Source organism: Nansenia antarctica (genome assembly GCF_963989245.1).
Source record: "Nansenia antarctica genome assembly, chromosome: 7".
NCBI lineage: Eukaryota > Metazoa > Chordata > Actinopteri > Argentiniformes > Microstomatidae > Nansenia > Nansenia antarctica.
Genome location: NC_137677.1, coordinates 13,633,258 through 13,656,702, shown reverse-complemented (window position 1 = coordinate 13,656,702; position 23,445 = coordinate 13,633,258). Strand labels below are relative to the sequence as shown.

At 44.5% G+C, this 23,445-nt stretch overlaps 3 protein-coding genes and 1 pseudogene across 4 annotated transcripts; 2 read left to right on the top strand and 2 right to left on the bottom strand.

Moving 5' to 3' along the window:
• Nucleotides 1-61: 61 nt before the first annotated feature.
• Nucleotides 62-1,533, top strand: LOC308162424 (divergent protein kinase domain 1A-like; annotated as a pseudogene). Its single transcript has 3 exons — nucleotides 62-126; nucleotides 366-831; nucleotides 1,361-1,533. The product of its transcript is annotated as a divergent protein kinase domain 1A-like (transcript).
• Nucleotides 1,534-2,259: 726 nt separating this feature from the next.
• On the bottom strand, nucleotides 2,260-13,785 carry LOC308162423 (large ribosomal subunit protein uL18-like; the record flags this gene model as incomplete). The annotated part of the gene is made up of 10 exons (XM_080536580.1): nucleotides 2,260-2,424; nucleotides 4,114-4,202; nucleotides 4,901-5,078; nucleotides 7,264-7,466; nucleotides 8,017-8,151; nucleotides 8,474-8,587; nucleotides 9,024-9,158; nucleotides 9,480-9,595; nucleotides 9,721-9,790; nucleotides 13,768-13,785. The coding sequence occupies 10 exons, from the start codon at nucleotides 13,783-13,785 to the stop codon at nucleotides 2,322-2,324; spliced, it is 1,161 nt and encodes a 386-aa protein (XP_080392706.1). The 3' UTR covers nucleotides 2,260-2,321.
• Nucleotides 13,786-14,091: 306 nt separating this feature from the next.
• LOC308162422 (divergent protein kinase domain 1A-like) lies at nucleotides 14,092-14,772 on the top strand (the record flags this gene model as incomplete). Its single annotated transcript, XM_080536579.1, has 1 exon — nucleotides 14,092-14,772. One exon carries the CDS (start codon nucleotides 14,092-14,094, stop codon nucleotides 14,770-14,772), a length of 681 nt encoding a protein of 226 aa, XP_080392705.1.
• Nucleotides 14,773-16,571: 1,799 nt separating this feature from the next.
• rpl5b (ribosomal protein L5b) lies at nucleotides 16,572-22,142 on the bottom strand. Its single transcript, XM_080536398.1, has 8 exons — nucleotides 22,053-22,142; nucleotides 21,503-21,572; nucleotides 21,155-21,270; nucleotides 20,698-20,832; nucleotides 19,945-20,147; nucleotides 17,951-18,128; nucleotides 17,168-17,256; nucleotides 16,572-16,755 (listed from the first exon to the last, which is right to left on the bottom strand). The coding sequence occupies exons 1-8, from the start codon at nucleotides 22,053-22,055 to the stop codon at nucleotides 16,653-16,655; spliced, it is 897 nt and encodes a 298-aa protein (XP_080392524.1). The 5' UTR covers nucleotides 22,056-22,142; the 3' UTR covers nucleotides 16,572-16,652.
• Between the last annotated feature and the right edge of the window lie 1,303 nt (nucleotides 22,143-23,445).

Below are 23,445 nucleotides of genomic sequence, written 5' to 3'. Positions count from 1 at the left end.
TTCAGACATAGCAACGCGCTGTGTGTATTAAATGCACGACTGTCATGAAGACACATCTCTGATGTTAAAGCTACGTACTGGGGCCCCTAGGGGCCATCTACCGACCGTTTGGAAAGCATCACAAAGGTAACTATCGATGCCTAAAACCTGGAGGGATGATTACAGATAGTGTCCACAAGTCATCGATTGTAACAAGCAGTTAAGGGGGATCTCTGCGGGCTACAGGAAGCAATGAACTCATGAAGGCAGCCATTAGGCCACGTTTGACAAGACCCCAGTCAGCACCTAACAGACGGAATCTATCTTCATCCGTGTACCCACAAACATATTTTTTACATGTGATTGCACGGAACACACCATCGAAGTCTTATATATGGACGTGGGTACATACTGTATGTGATGGAGAAGGTGCCGAACGCCCCGCTGTACGGGATCAGCCTGCCCTGGGTCGTGGAGCTGTGGATCCCGGCCGGAGTGCGCCGCAGCATGGACCAGTGGTTCACCCCGTCGTGGCCGCGGAAAGCCAAGATCTCCATCGGCCTGTTGGAGTTGGTGGAGGACGTCTTCCACGGAACCTTCGGCAGCTTCCTCATGTGCAACGTGAACGCCGCCGGCTTCGGCTACAACGACCGGCACGACCTGAAGGTGATGGACGCGCAGCACATCGTCCCCGAGGCGACCTTCCACGAGGCCATGAGGGAGCGGCACTGCGAGGCGGACGAGGACTGTCTGTACGGGGCCGACTGCCACACTTCCTGTGACTTAACGAAGCACCGCTGCACACCGGAGGTGACACGGCCCAACCTGGCCAAGGCCTGCGGGGCGCTTAAGGTAGTGATGTCCTTCCGTGCCGACGGTTCGTAGCGTGTGTCGAGTAACCGAGGCAGATTTTTGTGGTGCGCGTATCGAGGCATGTGTTGATGACGTATGGTAAGAGCGAAGCTTCGCCTGCTCCACGTGACCGATTCGGGAAATTTGTATAAACTTGCCGTTGTTTTTCTATGTACCCCAGCTTCATCTGTGCCCTGTGAAAGGATCTTTTCAAAAGCAGGTGAAATTGTCTAAAAAAAAAAGAAACCGCCTGAAGCCCAGCACTGTGGAGAAGTTGTTATTTTTAAATAAAGATGAATAAATTAATAAAATGTTGTTGTTCCTAGTAACACAAGCACATTTATTCAATTCAAAGCTTCACACACCAAAGCCACGGTGTCATTATCACTCTGCCTGCTATACATTTATTGTCCACTTGATGGCGCAGTAGAGCAAATAAAGCAACACAAAGCTTCGGTCCATGTGTGACGCAATTGGATGGAAAGCTTCAACAGTTCATGAAGCTTCATCTCGCCATCACTAGCTCAAGGACTACCTCCTGAGGGGGCGCCGTCGGACGTGGGCGAGGAGCTGGAGAAGCAGCTGTACGCCTGCATCGCACTCAAGGGCTCTGCGGAACAGATGGAGATGGAACACTCTCTGATTCTAAACAACCTGAAGACACTGTTGTGGAAGAAAATCTCTCACACAAAGGACTCATAATGGCTGAGTAAGAACAGCAACACTACTGACCTACAAGCCAAGCCCTCTATGGAAAACATGGGACAAAATCAAAATGTCACTGACTGGCAAATTGTGCTTTACAATTCAGGTGGAATGGAGGGGATCAATTTTGCATTGTCCTTCATGTACTGTTCACATGATTATTAGATTTACTGTACATTTCTAGTAAACAATGTAATTGTACTTAATTATCCAACTTCAATCAACATGTTTCTTTCTCATGGAGGTCGGTTAATGTAGTTGCTTTAAACCAATTAAGCAGTTCAAAATGTACATCTAAGTTATCTGCAAGGGCACTATGCTTTCTGTAGAATGAATTATATGAACATAAGGCTCAGAGCATGGTAAATTTGCACATTAAATAGAAAAGTATATTTTTCGTCGCATGCCACAAGACAGCTTTTTAATTAATTTAGTGCATGGCTACAATAGCAAGACAGTCAAAATGTCAGTGCTGAAGAAGCCTAACCAATTTTAGCCAAGACTGCCATCAAGTGGTGAATATATACAAGTTGGGGCCTCTTCATTTGATCACTATGATCAGTCATCTTCTGTATAACCTGTGACCATGCTTGACATTTCCTTTGATAATTCTTTTACAGTTCAGTTTTACACTTCTATATTTCCTTCCACAAAGGTATCAACATGGGAATACCAGAATGTACTGATGTACTGTACAATGTAAATACGCAGTCAGAGTTTTTCCAATAGATTTATTAGAACAAAGCATTTTCTCTCCATCATTAGGAACGGTGAAGGCCGCCATTCTAACTGTCAGCAGCCTCTTGTTCCTGGGCCCGGAGATAGCTGGCCTTCTTCTGGGCGACGCGGTCTTTCCTCTGGGCAAGGGAGAGCTTGGCACGGTTCCACCTGTAACAGCAAACGAGGGCTATGAATTCCAGCAAACAGCTTTATAATACTACGGGCAACATGACTACCATGTTCAAAATAAATAATTGTCACGGTAAATCCAAATGATCACCTACTCTTCCGACAAACTGCAAACTGTTTCAATCTCATTAATGAAACATTTAAAAAAAAACTGTGACTAGCATAGAAACAAAGTCGTAACACTCCTCCCTGATGTACTGTCAAGTAGGGATGTCCCGATCCCACTTTTTCACTACCGATACCGATACCTGGGCTTCGGGTATCTGCGATACCGATACCGATCCGATATTTGTATAATTGTTTTGACCCCTGAACAGTGATGCCGGTAACGCGTTACTAAGTAACGCGTTACTCTAATCTGAATACTTTTCCCAGTAACGAGTATTCTAACGCGATACTATTTCAAAATCAGTAATCGGATTAAAGTTACTTATTCAAGTGGCTGTGCGTTACTATTGCGTTACTACCTCATAACTTAGGCTAAATGCAGTATTTCTTTGTAATGTTCGATAGTAAACAAACATTTCTCGCGTCTTGGGGAGTGACGTCAGTGCTCACGTTTTCAACACGAGGTTACTATGGAAGGCCATGCCCGCAAAAAACGGCTCTCGACTATCGCGAGATTGCAGCAGAATCGCTCACGTGTATCACCACGCTGATTGCACAGTGTAAACAGAAGCGTAGCCTACACAATGGAGCGAGAACAGAGATATGCGTTAAATAGCTGGAAATATAAGGATTATTTTGAGTTTGTGTCAGCAAAGGATGACAAGAACATAAATATTGATCATTGATAAACTCAGACTCACCCAGTTTAGGATTAGGATTATATTAGGATCATATCTGAATGGTCAGGGTAGGTTTTAGGTTTTGTGAAACCACTCCTTGCTAGTTACTGTTAAATAAAGATTATATTTATTTTATTGTTTAAAAACAAGTATTTATGTTGGGTGAGGCAAAGAAAGACTCTTTATTTTGTTGTTTTAAGTTATTGTTTAAAGTTTAATTATGTAATTTAAGTTACTGTTAAAATAAAGTGAGTTTTGGCAAAACCAGTTTTCATTTTTATGTTGCGGGGGGGGGGGGGGTCGGGTGCCTAGGCAGCTGCCAATAGTAACTAAAAAAGTAACTAGTAATCTAACTTACCGGTAGTTACTTTTAAAATCAAGTAATCAGTAAAGTAACTAGATTACTTTTTAAAGGAGTAATCAGTAATCAGTAATCAGAATACTTTTTCAAAGTAACTGTGGCAACACTGCCCCTGAATAATAACAAATACCTCCCCAGTATATAGTCCACACCAACAACAGTTAAATTAAAGACTGCCAGCGTTTATTAAAGCAACAAATGCAACGTGTTGTGGATTGGAACTACGGATCATAAGCGTTCAAATGATGTGTCATACATTGAAATCCGAAACAATGACCGGTAATTACCGGTTAACGGAAACCCTGATCGGATCGGGACATCCCTACTTCCAAGCAAGTACAAATGTTGTGTGTACAGGTCTCAGATATATTGTGGTTGCGTTATACATCAGGCTTTCAGCGTGGTGCATGATTTCTCTTCATAGACCAAGTATGCTCAATATGATGAAAGTTTATCAGTAGCATGAAGACCAACCAGGCAGAAAACACTGCTGCTCAAAAAACTTTCTCCTGAACTCACCTCTTCTTCTTGACTTCTTTCTTGGGCTTCTTTTCGTGGATTGGGTTTTCACGAATGGTAGCATGAGCCTTTTTGTACATTTCCTCAACCTGTAGGACACAGTGAAGCAAAGGAATTGGTTTAATACTACCAGTAAATAAAATGTCCTAATGTCAATTTAAATATTCTCATTGCAAACTCCTCAGGCTACAGCATACATGGGTTTATGGGTGACACCTGTCCACCACAGTCCTAGAAGTATGCACATAACACAAGTTTAAAAAGACAAGACTGCTCTGAATCAGGGCATGAACACTGGAGCTTGTTCTGGGTAGAAAAGTGGTCAAAACCAGGCTAGCTAACTATCAAACTAATATGACGAGTGGGGGGCTTTAGGTTGCTGCCATTTTTGCATTTTATCAAATTGAAACATGACAGATTAACATGCACAGTACAAGACAAACAAGTCAATCTCATTATTGAAACATTTTTTAAAAACCTGTGACTAGCATAGAAACAAAGTAGTAACACTCCTCCCTGATGTACTTCCAAGCAAGTACAAATGTTGTGCGTACAGGTCTCAGATATATTGTGGTTGCGTTATACATCAGGCTTTCAGCGTGATGGTGATTTCTCTTCATAGACCAAGTATGCTCAATATGATGAAAGTTTATCAGTAGTGGTACAGTTCAGGGAAAAAAGATGAAAGACTATGAGAGAGAATCTAGATTGGTGTGGCCACTGAGCATGAACATGTCTCGTCTCAGGATGTGAGGGGAGTGGGTCCAGGTGAAACAGAATGACTTACCTGGTCGGGTGCAACACCGTTCTTGATGAAGCGGGAGAACTGCTTCTTGTAAGCTTCCTCGTCCTCCTCCATCAGGTAGCTCATGTACTCTGACACGTTGACACCCATGATGTGCTTGCGGTGAACCTCAGCGTTGAACTCTTTGCTCTCGGCATCATAACCGGGGAAGCGCTTAGTGCTGGAAGAGGCAGCAAAAAGGTGCCAGATGTAAAGATCGAAATCCACACTTTCCAAACATCAATGTAAGTGTCCATCGTTTTGTGTCATCGGTGACACGGTCTGGTCATTTGGGCCGAAAGTCAGCCACCAATCAAAATGTTTGGACTTTCATTTTGAAACATTTCATCGTTGTTTAAAATCACATCACAAACTCGCTCAAGCCAAAATACTGCATTGCAATGGATTTGGTGAGTAATCCCCACTGCTACCTAGTTAACTATAACACCAGTGTTTCCTCTATATGCATTTCGAATGAATTTCCTCCGCCACTAATTGATTCAGACAGTCCACTTTGATTCAGGCAGCGAGTTATTATGACCGGAGAACAGAAAAAAAGCAGATTGAAGCTAGATTTAGGCCGCTTCCAGATAGTGTTGTTCCGATACCATTTTTTGATCCCGATACCGATACCGATACCTGACCGTGCAGTACTTGCCGATACCGAGTACCGATCCAATACCACGGCGTTTGAAAAAACAAAACAAAAAAACATGTTTTTTGAGCCGCATACTCACCTCGATGTAAAATTATTGCTAACACTTAGTCTGGCACTGCTCAAAACCTTTGTAAAACTCGTAAAGTTTTTGTAAAACTTAAGTAAAAAATAAAAATAAATAAAATTTAAAAAACTTACGTTTTTGTAAAGTACTCGCCGATACCGATACCAGCATTTTTGTGCGTATCGGTGGCCATGCCGATACTAGTATCGGTATCGGAACAACACTACTTCCAGACCAACATTTCGTTACGATTTAGGGCGTAGTTATTTACAATGTTGCAATTAACCTCGTTGTTTGTGTTCGCACTGCAATCGAGACTGAATCGCCCTCAACAGGCGCGCGGCGCGAGGAGACGCGCTTTCAAAACAGTTTTGTGATTGGTCCGAATTTAGCGGGACATTTGGATTTCTCTTTTAGCCCGTCGCCGGTGCCTTTAATCCCGTATCCTAATCGAAAATGCAACATCATCAGCGCTGACTGTGGGTTATTGCATTTACTGCTGTTCTCTGGTTCATGTTCTTATACCAGTGCTCAGTATAGACTATTTTAAATGAACATTCGTAATGTATGTCTCTGATGTTCATGGTCAATTAAATCAGCCTATTTTGTGAAACAAATAATGTTCCCGCTAATGGGTTAACAGAGCATTCTCGCACCTAACGTGCAAGCACCTAGCTTCGAACTATTCATAGCAATATGCGCGGGGCAAAAATAATCTATTGCCTCTAAAATCACCACGAACAGAACGGCGGAGGTACGGGTAAGCAGGGCTCATGTTGGTGTCCTCAAAGGTAAGAGTGGGTTTTCTTTAACTCAACTGATAGCATTACCTTGCTGTTGTTGTTTACCGAATGCTCCATCTGACTGTCACACTGTGATTTTACTTGTGTAAACAGTTAATGAGTAACGTTAGCCGGTTTTGTGCGTGTACTCTCATGTAAGCCTACTTCGTATTGATCTTTCTGTGTGTGTGTGTGTGTGTGTAATGCGCGTTCCGCATGTTCCGCAGCTGTAGGATATATTGGTAGGCTATTTGATCACCTTCTATATAAAATCACCTGCTCGGCTTTAATGACTTAACCGCTATTTAAGAAATTATAATTGTTGCCACCCTCTAGTTTTTGGTGAAACTACGTCTTTGTTTTGAGCGCCAGTGCGCGTTTTATGCGCGTGCAGGCGCGAAAGATAACCACTCCGCCACTAATGTGAAAAATCCTGGAGGAAACACTGAACACTACTTTAAATTCTTAGCAGGCTCCCGATAAACTAGTTGAGTCAATTGATTATCAACAATGCTGAAATGTATTTACATTTTTCAAAAGAAAAGTCTGAACATTAAATCGGATGCCGACTCGGGAACCAATTGACCAGACCGTGTCAATATGAGCTTACATGATTGAACACTTAAACAAAGCATAAACAGAGCATCCACAACAAGAGCTAATGTTCCACTGACGCACAATAACACAAGAGCTAGCATAACAGTTTGAAAATTGACTGCTCTCAGCCCCGTCTTGAAACGAAGTATACATCACCCAGGCAAATGAAGGACCAACTACAATTTGCTCAGTTTCAAGGGTATCATCATCAAGCAGCAAACCACTCCTACAGGACTAGTAAGTTGATGAGGGAGGGAGGCGTTACCTGTGAGGGATGGAGAGGCCTCCGTCCACAGCCCCTTTCAGGGCTCCGAACACCTTGTTGCCTGTGGTGGTTCTGGCCAGCCCTGCATCCAGGTAGCAGGTGAATGCGCCTGGCTGACCATCAACACTCTCTACGTTGAACTCATCACCGGTGACTTCCACCTGGCCCTCGTACACCTTGTCCAAGCCAAACTTGTTCAACAGCTGGGGAGAAAGAGAGACACTGTCATTTACCTCTAACGAAGGCTGATTTATGAAAATTGTGGCCTGCCACATCAACAAATTAGTTGGCCAAACATAGAAACAATCAACCGTGCTTGAGCAACTGTTGCAATGACCAATCACAAAGTAAATGCAAACATAATGAGCTTGTTTCCTGGACCAATCGTCTCTATTGAAATTGACTGCTCTCAGCCCCGTCTTGAAACGAAGTATACATCACCCAGGCAAATGAAGGACCAACTACAATTTGCTCAGTGTAAAGGGTGTCATCATCAAGCAGTAAACCTCTCCTACAGGACTAGTAGGACTGTGTGTACAGGTCTCAGATACTGTGGTAACGTTACACATCAGGCTTTTCAGCCAGGTTAGGGTTCAAAGTTCAGCAACTTCTCCATCTCTGCCCATTATTGTCCAACAAACATCAAATGTAGGCATGTCCACATATATGCGACCCATAAACTAAAATGATATGGTGTGATGCAAAACTGATGCTAGTGAGAGAGCAGGAAAGGACAGCAGTAGATCAGCTCACCCTGCGGGCCACCAGGAGACCAGTGCAGTAGGCTGCTGCGTAGTTTGTCAGTCCAACAGAGATCCCATACTTGGGAAGCTCGTGGGAGTAGGCTGCGCACACGATCATGTCTCCTTCGATCTTGGCGTAGGCAATCTGCGGCAAACCAATAAACAGCAATGAGGGAAAACTAAATGCAGTACACGGAATTCAAAATACAAATACACAGCAGCTCTGTTGTTCAACCATCACCACTGTCAATCACCCATGCCAGCCTTTTTTCCAAGGAAAAGTCCAGGCATGGTCATACTTTTGGCTAAATATGGTAATAATATGCATCAGATGACTGCTCTCAGCATAAAGTGTTAGTACATCACCCAGGCAAATGAAGACCACCTATAATTTGCTCAGTGTCAAGGGTGTCATCATCAAGCAGTCAACAGCTCCTACAGGACTAGTAAAGTTCATCCATATTCACCTGGCAGACGATGTCCCGGTTGGAGAAGCGGACGATCATCCTGTACTTAGGTGTGTTGTACTTGTTCTTATCTTGGATGACCAGGCGCTTGCGAGCGAAGAAGTCGGTCTTGCCCTCTGATGACAAGATGCACAACTGAATCCATCTGTTGCACACTCTTTTTGTGAAACTATGAGAAATGGCACTTTCATAAAGAGACTGCTCTCAGCCCCGTCTTGAAACGAAGGTATACATCACCCAGGCAAATGAAGGACCAACTACAATTTGCTCAGTGTCAATGGTGTCATCATCAAGCAGTAAACCTCTCCTACAGGACTAGTAGGACTGTGTGTACAGGGTCTCAGATACTGTGGTAACGTTACCCATCAGGCTTTCAGCCAGGTTAGGGTTCAAAGTTCAGCAACTTCTCCATCTCTGCCCATTATTGTCCAACAAACATCAAATGTAGGCATGTCCACATACAGTATATGCGACCCATAAACTAAAATGATATGGTGTGATGCAAAGTAGTAGTGAGAGAGCAGGAAAGGACAGCAGTAGATCAGCTCACCCTGCGGGCCACCAGGAGACCAGTGCAGTAGGCTGCTGCGTAGTTTGTCAGTCCAACAGAGATCCCATACTTGGGAAGCTCGTGGGAGTAGGCTGCGCACACGATCATGTCTCCTTCGATCTTGGCGTAGGCAATCTGCGGCAAACCAATAAACAGCAATGAGGAAAAACTAAATGCAGTACACGGAATTCAAAATACAAATACACAGCAGCTCTGTTGTTCAACCATCACCACTGTCAATCACCCATGCCAGCCTTTTTTCCAAGGAAAAGTCCAGGCATGGTCATACTTTTGGCTAAATATGGTAATAATATGCATCAGATGACTGCTCTCAGAATGACAAGAAGTACATCACCCAGGCAAATGAAGAACCACCTATAATTTGCTCAGTGTCAAGGGTGTCATCATCAAGCAGTCAACAGCTCCTACAGGACTAGGACGTTCATCCATATTCACCTGGCAGACGATGTCCCGGTTGGAGAAGCGGACGATCATCCTGTACTTAGGTGTGTTGTACTTGTTCTTGTCTTGGATGACCAGGCGCTTGCGAGCGAAGAAGTCGGTCTTGCCCTCTAATGACAAGATGCACAACTGAATCTCTGTTGCACACTCTTTTTGTGAAACTATGAGAAATGGCACTTTCATAAAGACCCATTAAAATACGGTGTTTAATAACCAGCATGAGCAAATATCTTACCTCTCCTTCTCCTGAACTTGACCTGGTACCTCTTGAAGTAGGACTTATTCTTCACCACTTTAACGAAACCCTGTGAGGAGACATACGTTTGACAGCTGTCAGTCTAAATAGCTATCCACTGTAGACGTACAACTAACAGCTGTCTTCAGACATAGCACGACTGTCATGAAGACATCTCTGATGTTAAAGCCAGGGTGCGAAATAAGGGGGAGCTCGGGGAGCTATAGCTCCCCTAGTGGTGACATGAGCTCCCCTGGAAACATGGTTTGTGAAATTTTGGGGGAGCTCTAAAATATTCCAAATTGCGATGGATTTATTCCAAGTTGTGACGGATTTTACCTGGTGTAATATGATTTGTAGAGGCATACAATCTATTTTGATGTTGGTATTAGGTATATAAATGATATATAATAGCCTATATAGCCTACATATAGGCCTTTATTGGCTACAACTATGCGACAGTAACTTGCAGCGGGGTGCACTGACGCTGAACCCCTCATAGTGATAAGTAGGTGGACAATGCGTGGTGCTGAAATAGCCGACATGCGGTGTGTGGTTTGAAAAAAGTAACGCCAGCTCAGTAAATAATTCAAACTTAATGTTTACTTATAGGCTATGTGAATGTGACTGCACCACACATGTGAACAGTAACAAAGCAAATGCAGTTTAATTTTATGAAAAACATTGACAACTAAATCGGCGCAAAAAAAAAAAAAGAAGCTGAATCCGCTTAGCCTATATGCTCCTGAAAAACATTTAATGACAGAGCAAACACGCTACATTAGATAGATAGATAGATAGACTTTATTTGTCATTGCTACAGTACAGGTACCAAACAACGAAATTTAGGAGGGGAGGCTCCCCTGGTGTTTAGGAAAGGAAAAAGAAACACATAAAAAAAAGAAAAAGCATAGATGCATAAAATCACAAGAAGGTAAGGAGCTGGTTTACATCAATAGAGGCTATGTACACAATCCACTGTACTATACTGCACAGATAGTCAACTAGGGTTGTCATATTTCACAAGAAAGTATTTTTTCACATTATTTTAAAGTGTCACAGTTTGCAGGCTTGAAAATGTACATGTTTGTGCCTCAGCACTAGCTGCCATACAATCCGTCCGGACTGTCCTGGGCCCAGAACTTAGGCCTTTTCTGTGTTCAGGGCCTTGACGGCCCTGTGGTAGAAGCTGTCCTTCAGTCTGTTTGTCTTAGCGGCCTGGGTCCTGTACCTCCTGTTCGAGGGCAGCTTGACAAAGTGTTCGTGCCCAGGGTGGGTCGGGTCCTTGGAGATCTTGGAGGCCCTCCTGAGACAGCGTGTTTTGTACAGCTCCTCCAGAGAGGGGAGGGGGGCGCCGGTGATCTTCTGTGCTGTTCTCACGACTCTCTGTAGCTCGCTTCTCTCCGCTGCCGTGCAGCTGTGGAACCAGTTGGAGATGCCGAAGGTGAGGATGCTCTCCACTGCGCCGTGGTAGAAGGCCACCAGCATCTCCTTCTTGCTGTGTTGTTTCTTGAGGCATCTCAGGGTGTATAGCCGCTGTTGTGCCCTCTTGATGGTGCCTTTAGTGTTGTCCTTCCAGGCCAGGTCATCCCGCATGTTGTGTCCCAGGAATCGGAGGTTTGAGACTATCTCCACGCTCTCTCCGTCGATGAGCAGGGGCAGGATCTCGGACTTTTTCCTCCTGAAGTCTACGATGAATTCCTGGGTCTTTGACTTGTTTAGCAGCAGGTTGTTAACCTTGCACAGCTTGCTCAATTGCTCTACCTCATCCCTGTACGCCGCCTCGTCCCCCCCCGAGATACATCCCACCACGGTGGTGTCGTCTGCAAACTTTACGATGTAGTTGCTGGGGTGGATGGGGGTGAAGTCGTGGGTGTAGAGGTTTTAGAGGATGGGGCTTAGCACGCAGCCCTGGGGTGACCCAGTGCTGAGGCTGAGGGCTGTGGAGGTGTGGGGGCCCACCCGCACCCTCTGGGGGCGGTCGGTCAGGAAGTCCTTGATCCACGCACATATAGAGTGTGATAGACCCAGGTCTAGTAGTTTGGTCACTAGCCTGTCTGGAAGGATGGTGTTAAAGGCGGAGCTGAAGTCCACGAAGAGCAGTCTCGCGTGGCTCTTTCCCCTCTCCAGGTGGGATAGAGTGGCGTGGAGAGTCGTCGCTATGGCGTCCTCTGTGGACCTGTGGGCTCTGTAGGCGAACTGGTATGGATCCAGGTTGGGCGGGAGGCGTGTGAGTATGTGGGCCCGGACTAGTTTCTCGAAGCACTTCATGATGATTGGTGTGAGTGCCACCGGGCGGTAGTCGTTTAGGCAGCTCACCGTGCTTTTCTTCGGGACTGGGATGATAGTTGAGGTTTTCAGGCAGGGTGGGACGGTGGCCTGGGACAGGGACTGGTTAAAGATGTTGGTGAAAACCCCGGCCAGCTGGTCGGCGCAGTCTCTCAGCACCCGTCCCAGGACGCATCCGGCCCCGAGGCTTTCCTGGGGTCCACCGCCTTCAGTACGCGTCTCACCTCGTGCTCTGTGAGGGTGAGGCTGCTGAGAGCTGGAGAGAGTGGTGTCTGTGTTGTGGTTACCTCCGTTCGCCCCTCGTCGAACCGGGCGTAGAAGGTGTTCAGCTTTCCCGCCAGCAGGGGTCGTCCTCTGCGGCTGTGAGCCTGTTGGCTCTGAAGTTTGTCATCTGCTGAACCCCCCATTACTAGGGATAATAATTACAATGAGCCATTCATTAAAAATAGAAAAAATAATATTAGGCTATTAAATCTCACTTAATGAGAAAACTGGCATCTCCCATCGGTTACTATTTGTTGGCTATCTGGTGATATGGACGTCTTTGAGTGTCTAGAAAAGCGCTATAAGTCTAATGTATTATTATTATTTATTATTATTATGGACGTCACTTTAATCCGGCAGTTCTCAAGGTTTTTATGCACCAATCGATTCCTCTAGTCCGTCTTTATCGCATTCATTGATGAAAAGGACAACTCGCATGTATAGGTGGAAGGGAACATTCATTGTGAGCACGGAAAATGTGAGTCTCTCACAACGGCTTTGCATTGATGAAACCAGGTAGGATGAACGCATAGTTCGCTGTCCATTCCTGTTTAAATGCCCTGTTTTCACCGTCAACTTTCCTCTTTAGACCTTTGGAGAGTGACATTATGTTTCTCTTGCTAGCTAGCAGGTTAAATGTTTAGCTAACTTCACCCGGCACCAAACAACCAATCCAATAATAATGTGACCTTGTAAGTCTGGGAGGAGGGGGGAATCATTATCAGAATAAAACTATGTTAAATAATTATTAGAATAAGTTAGGCTGCGCTACATCGTCAGTCCACACATGTATTATACAAAACTATGGAAAAGGGTGAAACTAGGGTGAGAATCACAACACAAACTCGCTAGTCAAGCCAAAATACAGCAGCGAAATGGATTGGACTGCTACCTAGTTAACTAGAACACTACTTTACATTGTTACCTAGTTAACTAGAACACTACTTTACATTGTTACCTAGTTAACTAGAACACTACTTTACATTGTTACCTAGTTAACTAGAACACTACTTTACATTGTTACCTAGTTAACTAGAACACTACTTTACATTGTTACCTAGTTAACTAGAACACTACTTTACATTGTTACCTAGTTAACTAGAACACTACTGTACATTGTTACCTAGTTCACTACAACACTACTTTACATTGTTACCTAGTTAACCAGAACACTACTGTACATTGTTACCTAGTTAACTAGAACACTACTGTACATTGTTTAGCAGGCTCACAAAACAAGCCGTGTTAGTTGACTAGCGATGTGTCATTGATTTTCGACAACGCGGTAATGTGTTCACATTTTCCGAAAGAAAAGTCAAAGCATTAGAACGTAGAACAGAAAATCGCACGCGCGCTTTGCGCACGGAAAGCCACGGGCCCCGATTTGGCGTGAATCTTTTTTTCCGTCAGGAGATTATTTTTTATTTTTTGCTTTAATCCCTGGGCTCCCCCGCACACCGTGATTTAATTCGCACACTGGTTAAAGCTACGTACTGGGCCCTTAGGGGCCATCTACCGACCGTTTGGAAAGCATCACAAAGCTAACTATTGATGACTAAAACCTGGAGGGATGATTACAGATAGTGCCTGTCCACTAGTCATCAATTGTAACCAGCAGTTAAGGGGGATCTCTGCGGGCTACAGGAAGCAATGAACTCATGAAGGCAGCCATTAGGCCACGTTTGACGAGACCCCAGTCAGCACCTAACAGACGGAATCTATCTTCATCCGTGTACCCACAAACATATTTTTGACATGTGATTGCACGGAACACACAATCGAAGTCTTATATATGGATGTGGGTACATACTGTATGTGATGGAGAAGGTGCCGAACGCCCCGCTGTATGGGATCAGCCTGCCCTGGGTCGTGGAGCTGTGGATCCCGGCCGGAGTGCGCCGCAGCATGGACCAGTGGTTCACCCCGTCGTGGCCGCGGAAAGCCAAGATCTCCATCGGCCTGTTGGAGTTGGTGGAGGACGTCTTCCACTGTACCTTCGGCAGCTTCCTCATGTGCAACGTGAACGCCGCCGGCTTCGGCTACAACGACCGGCACGACCTGAAGGTGATGGACGCGCAGCACATCGTTCCCGAGGCGACCTTCCACGAGGCCATGAGGGAGCATCACTGCGAGGCGGACGAGGACTGTCTGTACGGGGCCGACTGCCACACTTCCTGTGACTTAACGAAGCACCGCTGCACACCGGAGGTGACACGGCCCAACCTGGCCAAGGCCTGCGGGGCGCTGAAGGACTACCTCCTGAGGGGGGCGCCGTCGGACGTGGGCGAGGAGCTGGAGAAGCAGCTGTACGCCTGCATCGCACTCAAGGGCTCTGCGGAACAGATGGAACACTCTCTGATTCTAAACAACCTGAAGACACTGTTGTGGAAGAAAATCTCTCACACAAAGGACTCGTATTGGCTGAGTAAGAACAGCAACACTACTGACCTACAAGCCAAGCCCTCTATGGAAAACATGGGACAATCGAAATGTCACTGACTGGCAAATTGTGCTTTACAATTCAGGTGGAAGGGAGGGGATCAATTTTGCATTGTCCTTCATGTACTGTTTACATGATTATTAGATTTACTGTACATTTCTAGTAAACAATGTAATTGTACTTAATTATCCAACTTCAATCAACATGTTTCTTTCTCATGGAGGTCGGTTAAATTCAGTTAAGTCAATTAAGCAGTTCAAAATGTACATCTAAGTTATCTGCAAGGGCACTATGCTTTCTGTAGAATGAATTATATGAACATAAGGCTCAGAGCATGGTAAATTTGCACATTGAATAGAAAAGTATATTTTTCTTCGCATGCCACAAGAAAGCTTTTTAATTAATTTAGTGGGACAGTGTGGAGAGGAGGAAGATTAGCTGGAAGGCCATGTGGGCCATGGAAGCGAGGCAGTTGAGCTTTATTATCAGAGCTACCTACGACGTCCTTCCAACACCAGTTAACCTTGGCCAGTGGTATGGTGAAGACCCGGGGTGTGCCCTTTGTTCCATGCCAGCCACCCTCAGGCACATTCTTTCAGGGTGCAAAACTAGTCTCGCCCAAGGACGCTACACGTGGCGTCACAACCAAGTCCTGAAGATCTTTGCATCCACCCTGGAGGACAAACGAGCTGCCACCAACTCCCTACCGCCATCAGCATCCAACCACCAACAGGCAATTACCTTTGTCCGTGAGGGGGCAAAGGTTACCAGGAGCAGCTCGACACCATCTGAGCGAGGCCAGCTACGGTTGGCCCGCGACTGGAAGATGCTGACTGATATTGGACGACAGCTTGTGTTTCCTAAAGAGATCGCCATAACCACCCTGAGACCTGACTTGGTTCTCTGGTCCCCTTCTCTAAAAAAGGTGTACATCATTGAACTAACCGTACCCTGGGAGGACGCAGTGGATGAAGCTTACGAGCGGAAACATCTACGCTATGCTGAGCTCGCCGCCGAAGCACAACACCACGGCTGGAACACTGAAGTCCGCCCAGTGGAGGTGGGGTGCAGAGGGTTTGTGGCAAGATCTACCACCAGATTGTTTACAGACCTGGGAATCAGAGGCCAAAGCCTGCGTTCAGCCGTCAAAGCTGCATCGGAAGCAGCCGAAAGAAGCAGCCAGTGGCTTTTTATGAGAAGGAAAGATCCCTGCTGGGCCCCGAAGTAGCCAACCAGAAGGTATGCGGTCAGTTTAGGCCTGACTCAGGGAAAAGGACGCCCCTGCCTTGCATAGTCTCATGCCTTGCCATTCTCATGACGAATTAGGATTGACGCAAGTTCGGGGCTGATCCCCCTGAGCTGGCCACCTCTGGCGAGGGTGTATAGTGTGATGGCCGAAACACCCCATGACCTGGAGGAACACTACTGATGATGCGTCCGAAATTAAACCTAATCCCAGCCCCCCCCCCGCATGAATCACTCACCATCAAGACGACACACACGCACACACACACACACTCTCACGTACGTACCTGCACAAAGGAATTTACATCTTATCCTGTGTTTCATAAATCTTTAGTGCATGGCTACAAGCAAGACAGTCAAAATGTCAGTGCTGAAGAAGCCTAGCCAATTTTAGCCAAGACTGCCATCAAGTGGTGAATATATATACATTTGACAAGTTGGAGCCTATTTATTTGATCACTACGATCAGTCATCTTCTGTATAACCTGTGACCATGCTTGACATTTCCTTGTGATAATTGTTTTACAGTTCAGTTTTACACTTCTATATTTCCATTCCACAAAGGTATCAACATGGGAATACCAGAATGTACTGTTGTACTGTACAATGTAAATACGCAGTCAGAGTTTTTCCAATAGATTTATTAGAACAAAGCATTTTCTCTCCATCATTAGGAACGGTGAAGGCCGCCATTCTAACTGTCAGCAGCCTCTTGTTCCTGGGCCCGGAGATAGCTGGCCTTCTTCTGGGCGACGCGGTCTTTCCTCTGGGCAAGGGAGAGCTTGGCACGGTTCCACCTGTAACAGCAAACGAGGGCTATGAATTCCAGCAAACAGCTTTATAATACTACGGGCAACATGACTACCATGTTCAAAAGAAATAATTGTCACGGTAAATCCAAATGATCACCTACTCTTCCGACAAACTGCAAACTGTTTCAATCTCATTATTGAAACATTTTTTAAAAACCTGTGACTAGCATAGAAACAAAGTCGTAACACTCCTCCCTGATGTACTTCCAAGCAAGTACAAATGTTGTGTGTACAGGTCTCAGATATATTGTGGTTGCGTTATACATCAGGCTTTCAGCGTGGTGCATGATTTCTCTTCATAGACCAAGTATGCTCAATATGATGAAAGTTTATCAGTAGCATGAAGACCAACCAGGCAGAAAACACTGCTGCTCAAATAACATTCTCCTGAACTCACCTCTTCTTCTTGACTTCTTTCTTGGGCTTCTTTTCGTGGATTGGGTTCTCTCGAATGGTAGCATGAGCCTTTTTGTACATTTCCTCAACCTGTAGGACACAGTGAAGCAAAGGAATTGGTTTAATACTACCAGTAAATAAAATGTCCTAATGTCAATTTAAATATTCTCATTGCAAACTCCTCAGGCTACAGCATACATGGGTTTATGGGTGACACCTGTCCACCACAGTCCTAGAAGTATGCACATGACACAAGTTTAAAAAGACAAGACTGCTCTGAATCAGGGCATGAACACTGGAGCTTGTTCTGGGTAGAAAAGTGGTCAAAACCAGGCTAGCTAACTATCAAACTAATATGACTAGTGGGGGGCTTTAGGTTGCTGCCATTTTTGCATTTTATCAAATTGAAACATGACAAATTAACATGCACAGTACAAGACAAACTCTCTCATTATTGAAACATTTTTAAAAAACCTGTGACTAGCATAGAAACAAAGTAGTAACACTCCTCCCTGATGTACTTCCAAGCAAGTACAAATGTTGTGCGTACAGGTCTCAGATATATTGTGGTTGCGTTATACATCAGGCTTTCAGCGTGGTGCATGATTTCTCTTCATAGACCAAGTATGCTCAATATGATGAACGTTTATCAGTAGTGGTACAGTTCAGGAAAAAAAGATGAAAGACTATGAGAGAGAATCTAGATTGGTGTGGCCACTGAGCATGAACATGTCTCGTCTCAGGATGTGAGGGGAGTGGGTCCAGGTGAAACAGAATGACTTACCTGGTCGGGTGCAACACCGTTCTTGATGAAGCGGGAGAACTGCTTCTTGTAAGCTTCCTCGTCCTCCTCCATCAGGTAGCTCATGTACTCTGACACGTTGACACCCATGATGTGCTTGCGGTGAACCTCAGCGTTGAACTCTTTGCTCTCGGCATCATAACCGGGGAAGCGCTTAGTGCTGGAAGAGGCAGCAAAAAGGTGCCAGATGTAAAGATCGAAATCCACACTTTCCAAACATCAATGTAAGTGTCCATCGTTTTGTGTCATCGGTGACACGGTCTGGTCATTTGGGCCGAAAGTCAGCCACCAATCAAAATGTTTGGACTTTCATTTTGAAACATTTCATCGTTGTTTAAAATCACATCACAAACTCGCTCAAGCCAAAATACTGCATTGCAATGGATTTGGTGAGTAATCCCCACTGCTACCTAGTTAACTATACCAGTGTTTCCTCTATATGCATTTCGAATGAATTTCCTCCGCCACTAATTGATTCAGACAGTCCACTTTGATTCAGGCAGCGAGTTATTATGACCGGAGAACAGAAAAAAAGCAGATTGAAGCTAGATTTAGGCCGCTTCCAGACCAACATTTCGTTACGATTTAGGGCGTAGTTATTTACAATGTTGCAATTAACCTCGTTGTTTGTGTTCGCACTGCAATCGAGACTGAATCGCCCTCAACAGGCGCGCGGCGCGAGGAGACGCGCTTTCAAAACAGTTTTGTGATTGGTCCGAATTTAGCGGGACATTTGGATTTCTCTTTTAGCCCGTCGCCGGTGCCTTTAATCCCGTATCCTAATCGAAAATGCAACATCAGCAACGACTGTGGGTTATTGCATTTACTGCTGTTCTCTGGTTCATGTTCTTATACCAGTGCTCAGTATAGACTATTTTAAATGAACATTCGTAATGTATGTCTCTGATGTTCATGGTCAATTAAATCAGCCTATTTTGTGAAACAAATAATGTTCCCGCTAATGGGTTAACAGAGCATTCTCGCACCTAACGTGCAAGCACCTAGCTTCGAACTATTCATAGCAATATGCGCGGGGCAAAAATAATCTATTGCCTCTAAAATCACCACGAACAGAACGGCGGAGGTACGGGTAAGCAGGGCTCATGTTGGTGTCCTCAAAGGTAAGAGTTGGTTTTCTTTAACTCAACTGATAGCATTACCTTGCTGTTGTTGTTTACCGAATGCTCCATCTGACTGTCACACTGTGATTTTACTTGTGTAAACAGTTAATGAGTAACGTTAGCCGGTTTTGTGCGTGTACTCTCATGTAAGCCTACTTCGTATTGATCTTTCTGTGTGTGTGTGTGTGTGTGTGTAATGCGCGTTCCGCATGTTCCGCAGCTGTAGGATATATTGGTAGGCTATTTGATCACCTTCTATATAAAATCACCTGCTCGGCTTTAATGACTTAACCGCTATTTAAGAAATTATAATTGTTGCCACCCTCTAGTTTTTGGTGAAACTACGTCTTTGTTTTGAGCGCCAGTGCGCGTTTTATGCGCGTGCAGGCGCGAAAGATAACCACTCCGCCACTAATGTGAAAAATCCTGGAGGAAACACTGAACACTACTTTAAATTCTTAGCAGGCTCCCGATAAACTAGTTGAGTCAATTGATTATCAACAATGCTGAAATGTATTTACATTTTTCAAAAGAAAAGTCTGAACATTAAATCGGATGCCGACTCGGGAACCAATTGACCAGACCGTGTCAATATGAGCTTACATGATTGAACACTTAAACAAAGCATAAACAGAGCATCCACAACAAGAGCTAATGTTCCACTGACGCACAATAACACAAGAGCTAGCATAACAGTTTGAAAATTGACTGCTCTCAGCCCCGTCTTGAAACGAAGTATACATCACCCAGGCAAATGAAGGACCAACTACAATTTGCTCAGTTTCAAGGGTATCATCATCAAGCAGCAAACCACTCCTACAGGACTAGTAAGTTGATGAGGGAGGGAGGCGTTACCTGTGAGGGATGGAGAGGCCTCCGTCCACAGCCCCTTTCAGGGCTCCGAACACCTTGTTGCCTGTGGTGGTTCTGGCCAGCCCTGCATCCAGGTAGCAGGTGAATGCGCCTGGCTGACCATCAACACTCTCTACGTTGAACTCATCACCGGTGACTTCCACCTGGCCCTCGTACACCTTGTCCAAGCCAAACTTGTTCAACAGCTGGGGAGAAAGAGAGACACTGTCATTTACCTCTAACGAAGGCTGATTTATGAAAATTGTGGCCTGCCACATCAACAAATTAGTTGGCCAAACATAGAAACAATCAACCGTGCTTGAGCAACTGTTGCAATGACCAATCACAAAGTAAATGCAAACATAATGAGCTTGTTTCCTGGACCAATCGTCTCTATTGAAATTGACTGCTCTCAGCCCCGTCTTGAAACGAAGTATACATCACCCAGGCAAATGAAGGACCAACTACAATTTGCTCAGTGTAAAGGGTGTCATCATCAAGCAGTAAACCTCTCCTACAGGACTAGTAGGACTGTGTGTACAGGTCTCAGATACTGTGGTAACGTTACACATCAGGCTTTTCAGCCAGGTTAGGGTTCAAAGTTCAGCAACTTCTCCATCTCTGCCCATTATTGTCCAACAAACATCAAATGTAGGCATGTCCACATATATGCGACCCATAAACTAAAATGATATGGTGTGATGCAAAACTGATGCTAGTGAGAGAGCAGGAAAGGACAGCAGTAGATCAGCTCACCCTGCGGGCCACCAGGAGACCAGTGCAGTAGGCTGCTGCGTAGTTTGTCAGTCCAACAGAGATCCCATACTTGGGAAGCTCGTGGGAGTAGGCTGCGCACACGATCATGTCTCCTTCGATCTTGGCGTAGGCAATCTGCGGCAAACCAATAAACAGCAATGAGGGAAAACTAAATGCAGTACACGGAATTCAAAATACAAATACACAGCAGCTCTGTTGTTCAACCATCACCACTGTCAATCACCCATGCCAGCCTTTTTTCCAAGGAAAAGTCCAGGCATGGTCATACTTTAGGCTAAATATGGTAATAATATGCATCAGATGACTGCTCTCAGCATAAAGTGTTAGTACATCACCCAGGCAAATGAAGACCACCTATAATTTGCTCAGTGTCAAGGGTGTCATCATCAAGCAGTCAACAGCTCCTACAGGACTAGTAAAGTTCATCCATATTCACCTGGCAGACGATGTCCCGGTTGGAGAAGCGGACGATCATCCTGTACTTAGGTGTGTTGTACTTGTTCTTGTCTTGGATGACCAGGCGCTTGCGAGCGAAGAAGTCGGTCTTGCCCTCTGATGACAAGATGCACAACTGAATCCATCTGTTGCACACTCTTTTTGTGAAACTATGAGAAATGGCACTTTCATAAAGTGACTGCTCTCAGCCCCGTCTTGAAACGAAGGTATACATCACCCAGGCAAATGAAGGACCAACTACAATTTGCTCAGTGTCAAGGGTGTCATCATCAAGCAAAGACCCATTAAAATACGGTTGTTTAATAACCAGCATGAGCAAATATCTTACCTCTCCTTCTCCTGAACTTGACCTGGTACCTCTTGAAGTAGGACTTGTTCTTCACCACTTTAACGAAACCCTGTGAGGAGACATACGTTTGACAGCTGTCAGTCCACATAGCTATCCACTGTAAAGGTCCAACTAACAGCTGTCTTCAGACATAGCAACGCGCTGTGTGTATTAAATGCACGACTGTCATGGACACATCTCTGATGCAAAGCTACGTACTGGGCCCTTAGGGGCCATCTACCGACCGTTTGGAAAGCATCACAAAGGTAACTATTGATGACTAAACCCTGGAGGGATGATTACAGATAGTGTCCACTAAGTCATCAATTGTAACGAGCAGTTAAGGGGGATCTCTGCGGGGCTACAGGAAGCAATGAACTCATAAAGGCAGCCATTAGGCCACGTTTGACGAGACCCCAGTCAGCACCTAACAGACGGAATCTATCTTCATCCGTGTACCCACAAACATATTTTTGACATGTGATTGCACGGAACACACAATGGAAGTCGTATATATGGATGTGGGTCCATATTGTGGCAGTTTACGAACCATTTTGCAGTCTTTTCTGTCTCCTCTGCCAGGAGCCTAGAGTCAGAGACCGTGGGCTCGACTCTGCTGCACTGAAAAAGGAAGATGCCAGTGCGCATGTGCCGTAAGTACCGGGGCGCAGGATGGACAGCTGGAAAGCCGTAGAATAGCAAAAATGCTAGTCTGCCCCCTATTGTCCAGGCTGACTTATCACAGTACCACTAATATAATAATAATAATAATAATAATAATAATAATAATAATAATAATAATAATAATAATAATAATAATAATATAATACTACAGTGATGGGAGTATAAAGTCAAATGAAAGCATAAAGAAAATGTAGATGTTTACAGAGAAGCATATGCGGAGGTCTTCAATGACTTACAGTTTGTAGGATTTTAAAGAGCCAGTCTGGAATACAGGCATGAATTCTTGAAGAGTATTTACTTAGAAATGCCTTTTCTATTTCTAGAGTTTTTTTCCTTCTTTTTTTAATCTCATGGATGGTCAGTCGATAGATCTGTCTATGCATTTGGGAGTGGTTATATTTCTACTAAAAAACAGTCTGTGATGTGTAACGTGTAATGTGATGTGTAACGTTACCACCGTATCTGAGACCTGTACACACACAAGCATATTCAATAGACAATTGGGCATTCTTAATTTATAGGCTATTATGCCACTTATCCCCCATTCGGAATTTGACTGTATCAGAGAAGAGGTAGGCCTATGTCTAAAGAAATCTCATTTGCAATAGAACTGTATGAGATATTTCCATACAACTACTGGTTATTGTTCAATAGCACCCTAGACAATTCAGTAATTCTATATTTTTCTGGGATTTCTGTTTTTCTGATAAATGAGAGAAAAGTGATGGAGTCCTATGTTCCTGTCACCAAAAAGCACAATTTCCGTCTAAACTAAAGCTAAGTTTACAGGACTATAATTCAGTATTTATTTAGGTAAATAGTTGTCTGACTATTTGGTGATGTAGGACAACTACCTGGTTCATACCTCAGCAAATCTGAAGAGGAAAGGAGTGATCATTCTCAAGTTATGGGCTTTTTTGTCACCTTCCCCATATTCCGCCTGGTCTAATTTGGCTCTTTTTCAGGGATTGGGGTAGCTCTAAAGAACAACCAAAAAAACATATTTCCCCCCCAAAATAACATTTGACAACAATCAATTTAATTAATGGGAGACCTTAAAGATAAGAAAAAACATTGTTGTCATTTGCTCTACCTCGGGTAGCCCTGGGTATCTCGAAAACTAAAGCCTTTTTTGAGGACTTGCTGCTAGACTATAATGCCCCCTAGTGGCAGAAGAAGGACTCAAATAATACATGGAAACTGTTCCATTACAACATAACTACACATTATTAGATGATCAAACAAAACCCTTGCTTTTG

What these genes read in the sequence shown, in the direction of transcription:
- rpl5b (XM_080536398.1), bottom strand. An exon ending in CAAGTTCAGGAGAAGGAGAG is followed by an intron (nt 21,271 to 21,502) that starts GTAAGATATTTG and finishes TCTTGTCATCAG; the next exon opens with AGGGCAAGACCGACTTCTTC. An exon ending in GTCTCCTGGTGGCCCGCAGG is followed by an intron (nt 20,148 to 20,697) that starts GTGAGCTGATCT and finishes CTTTCTCCCCAG; the next exon opens with CTGTTGAACAAGTTTGGCTT.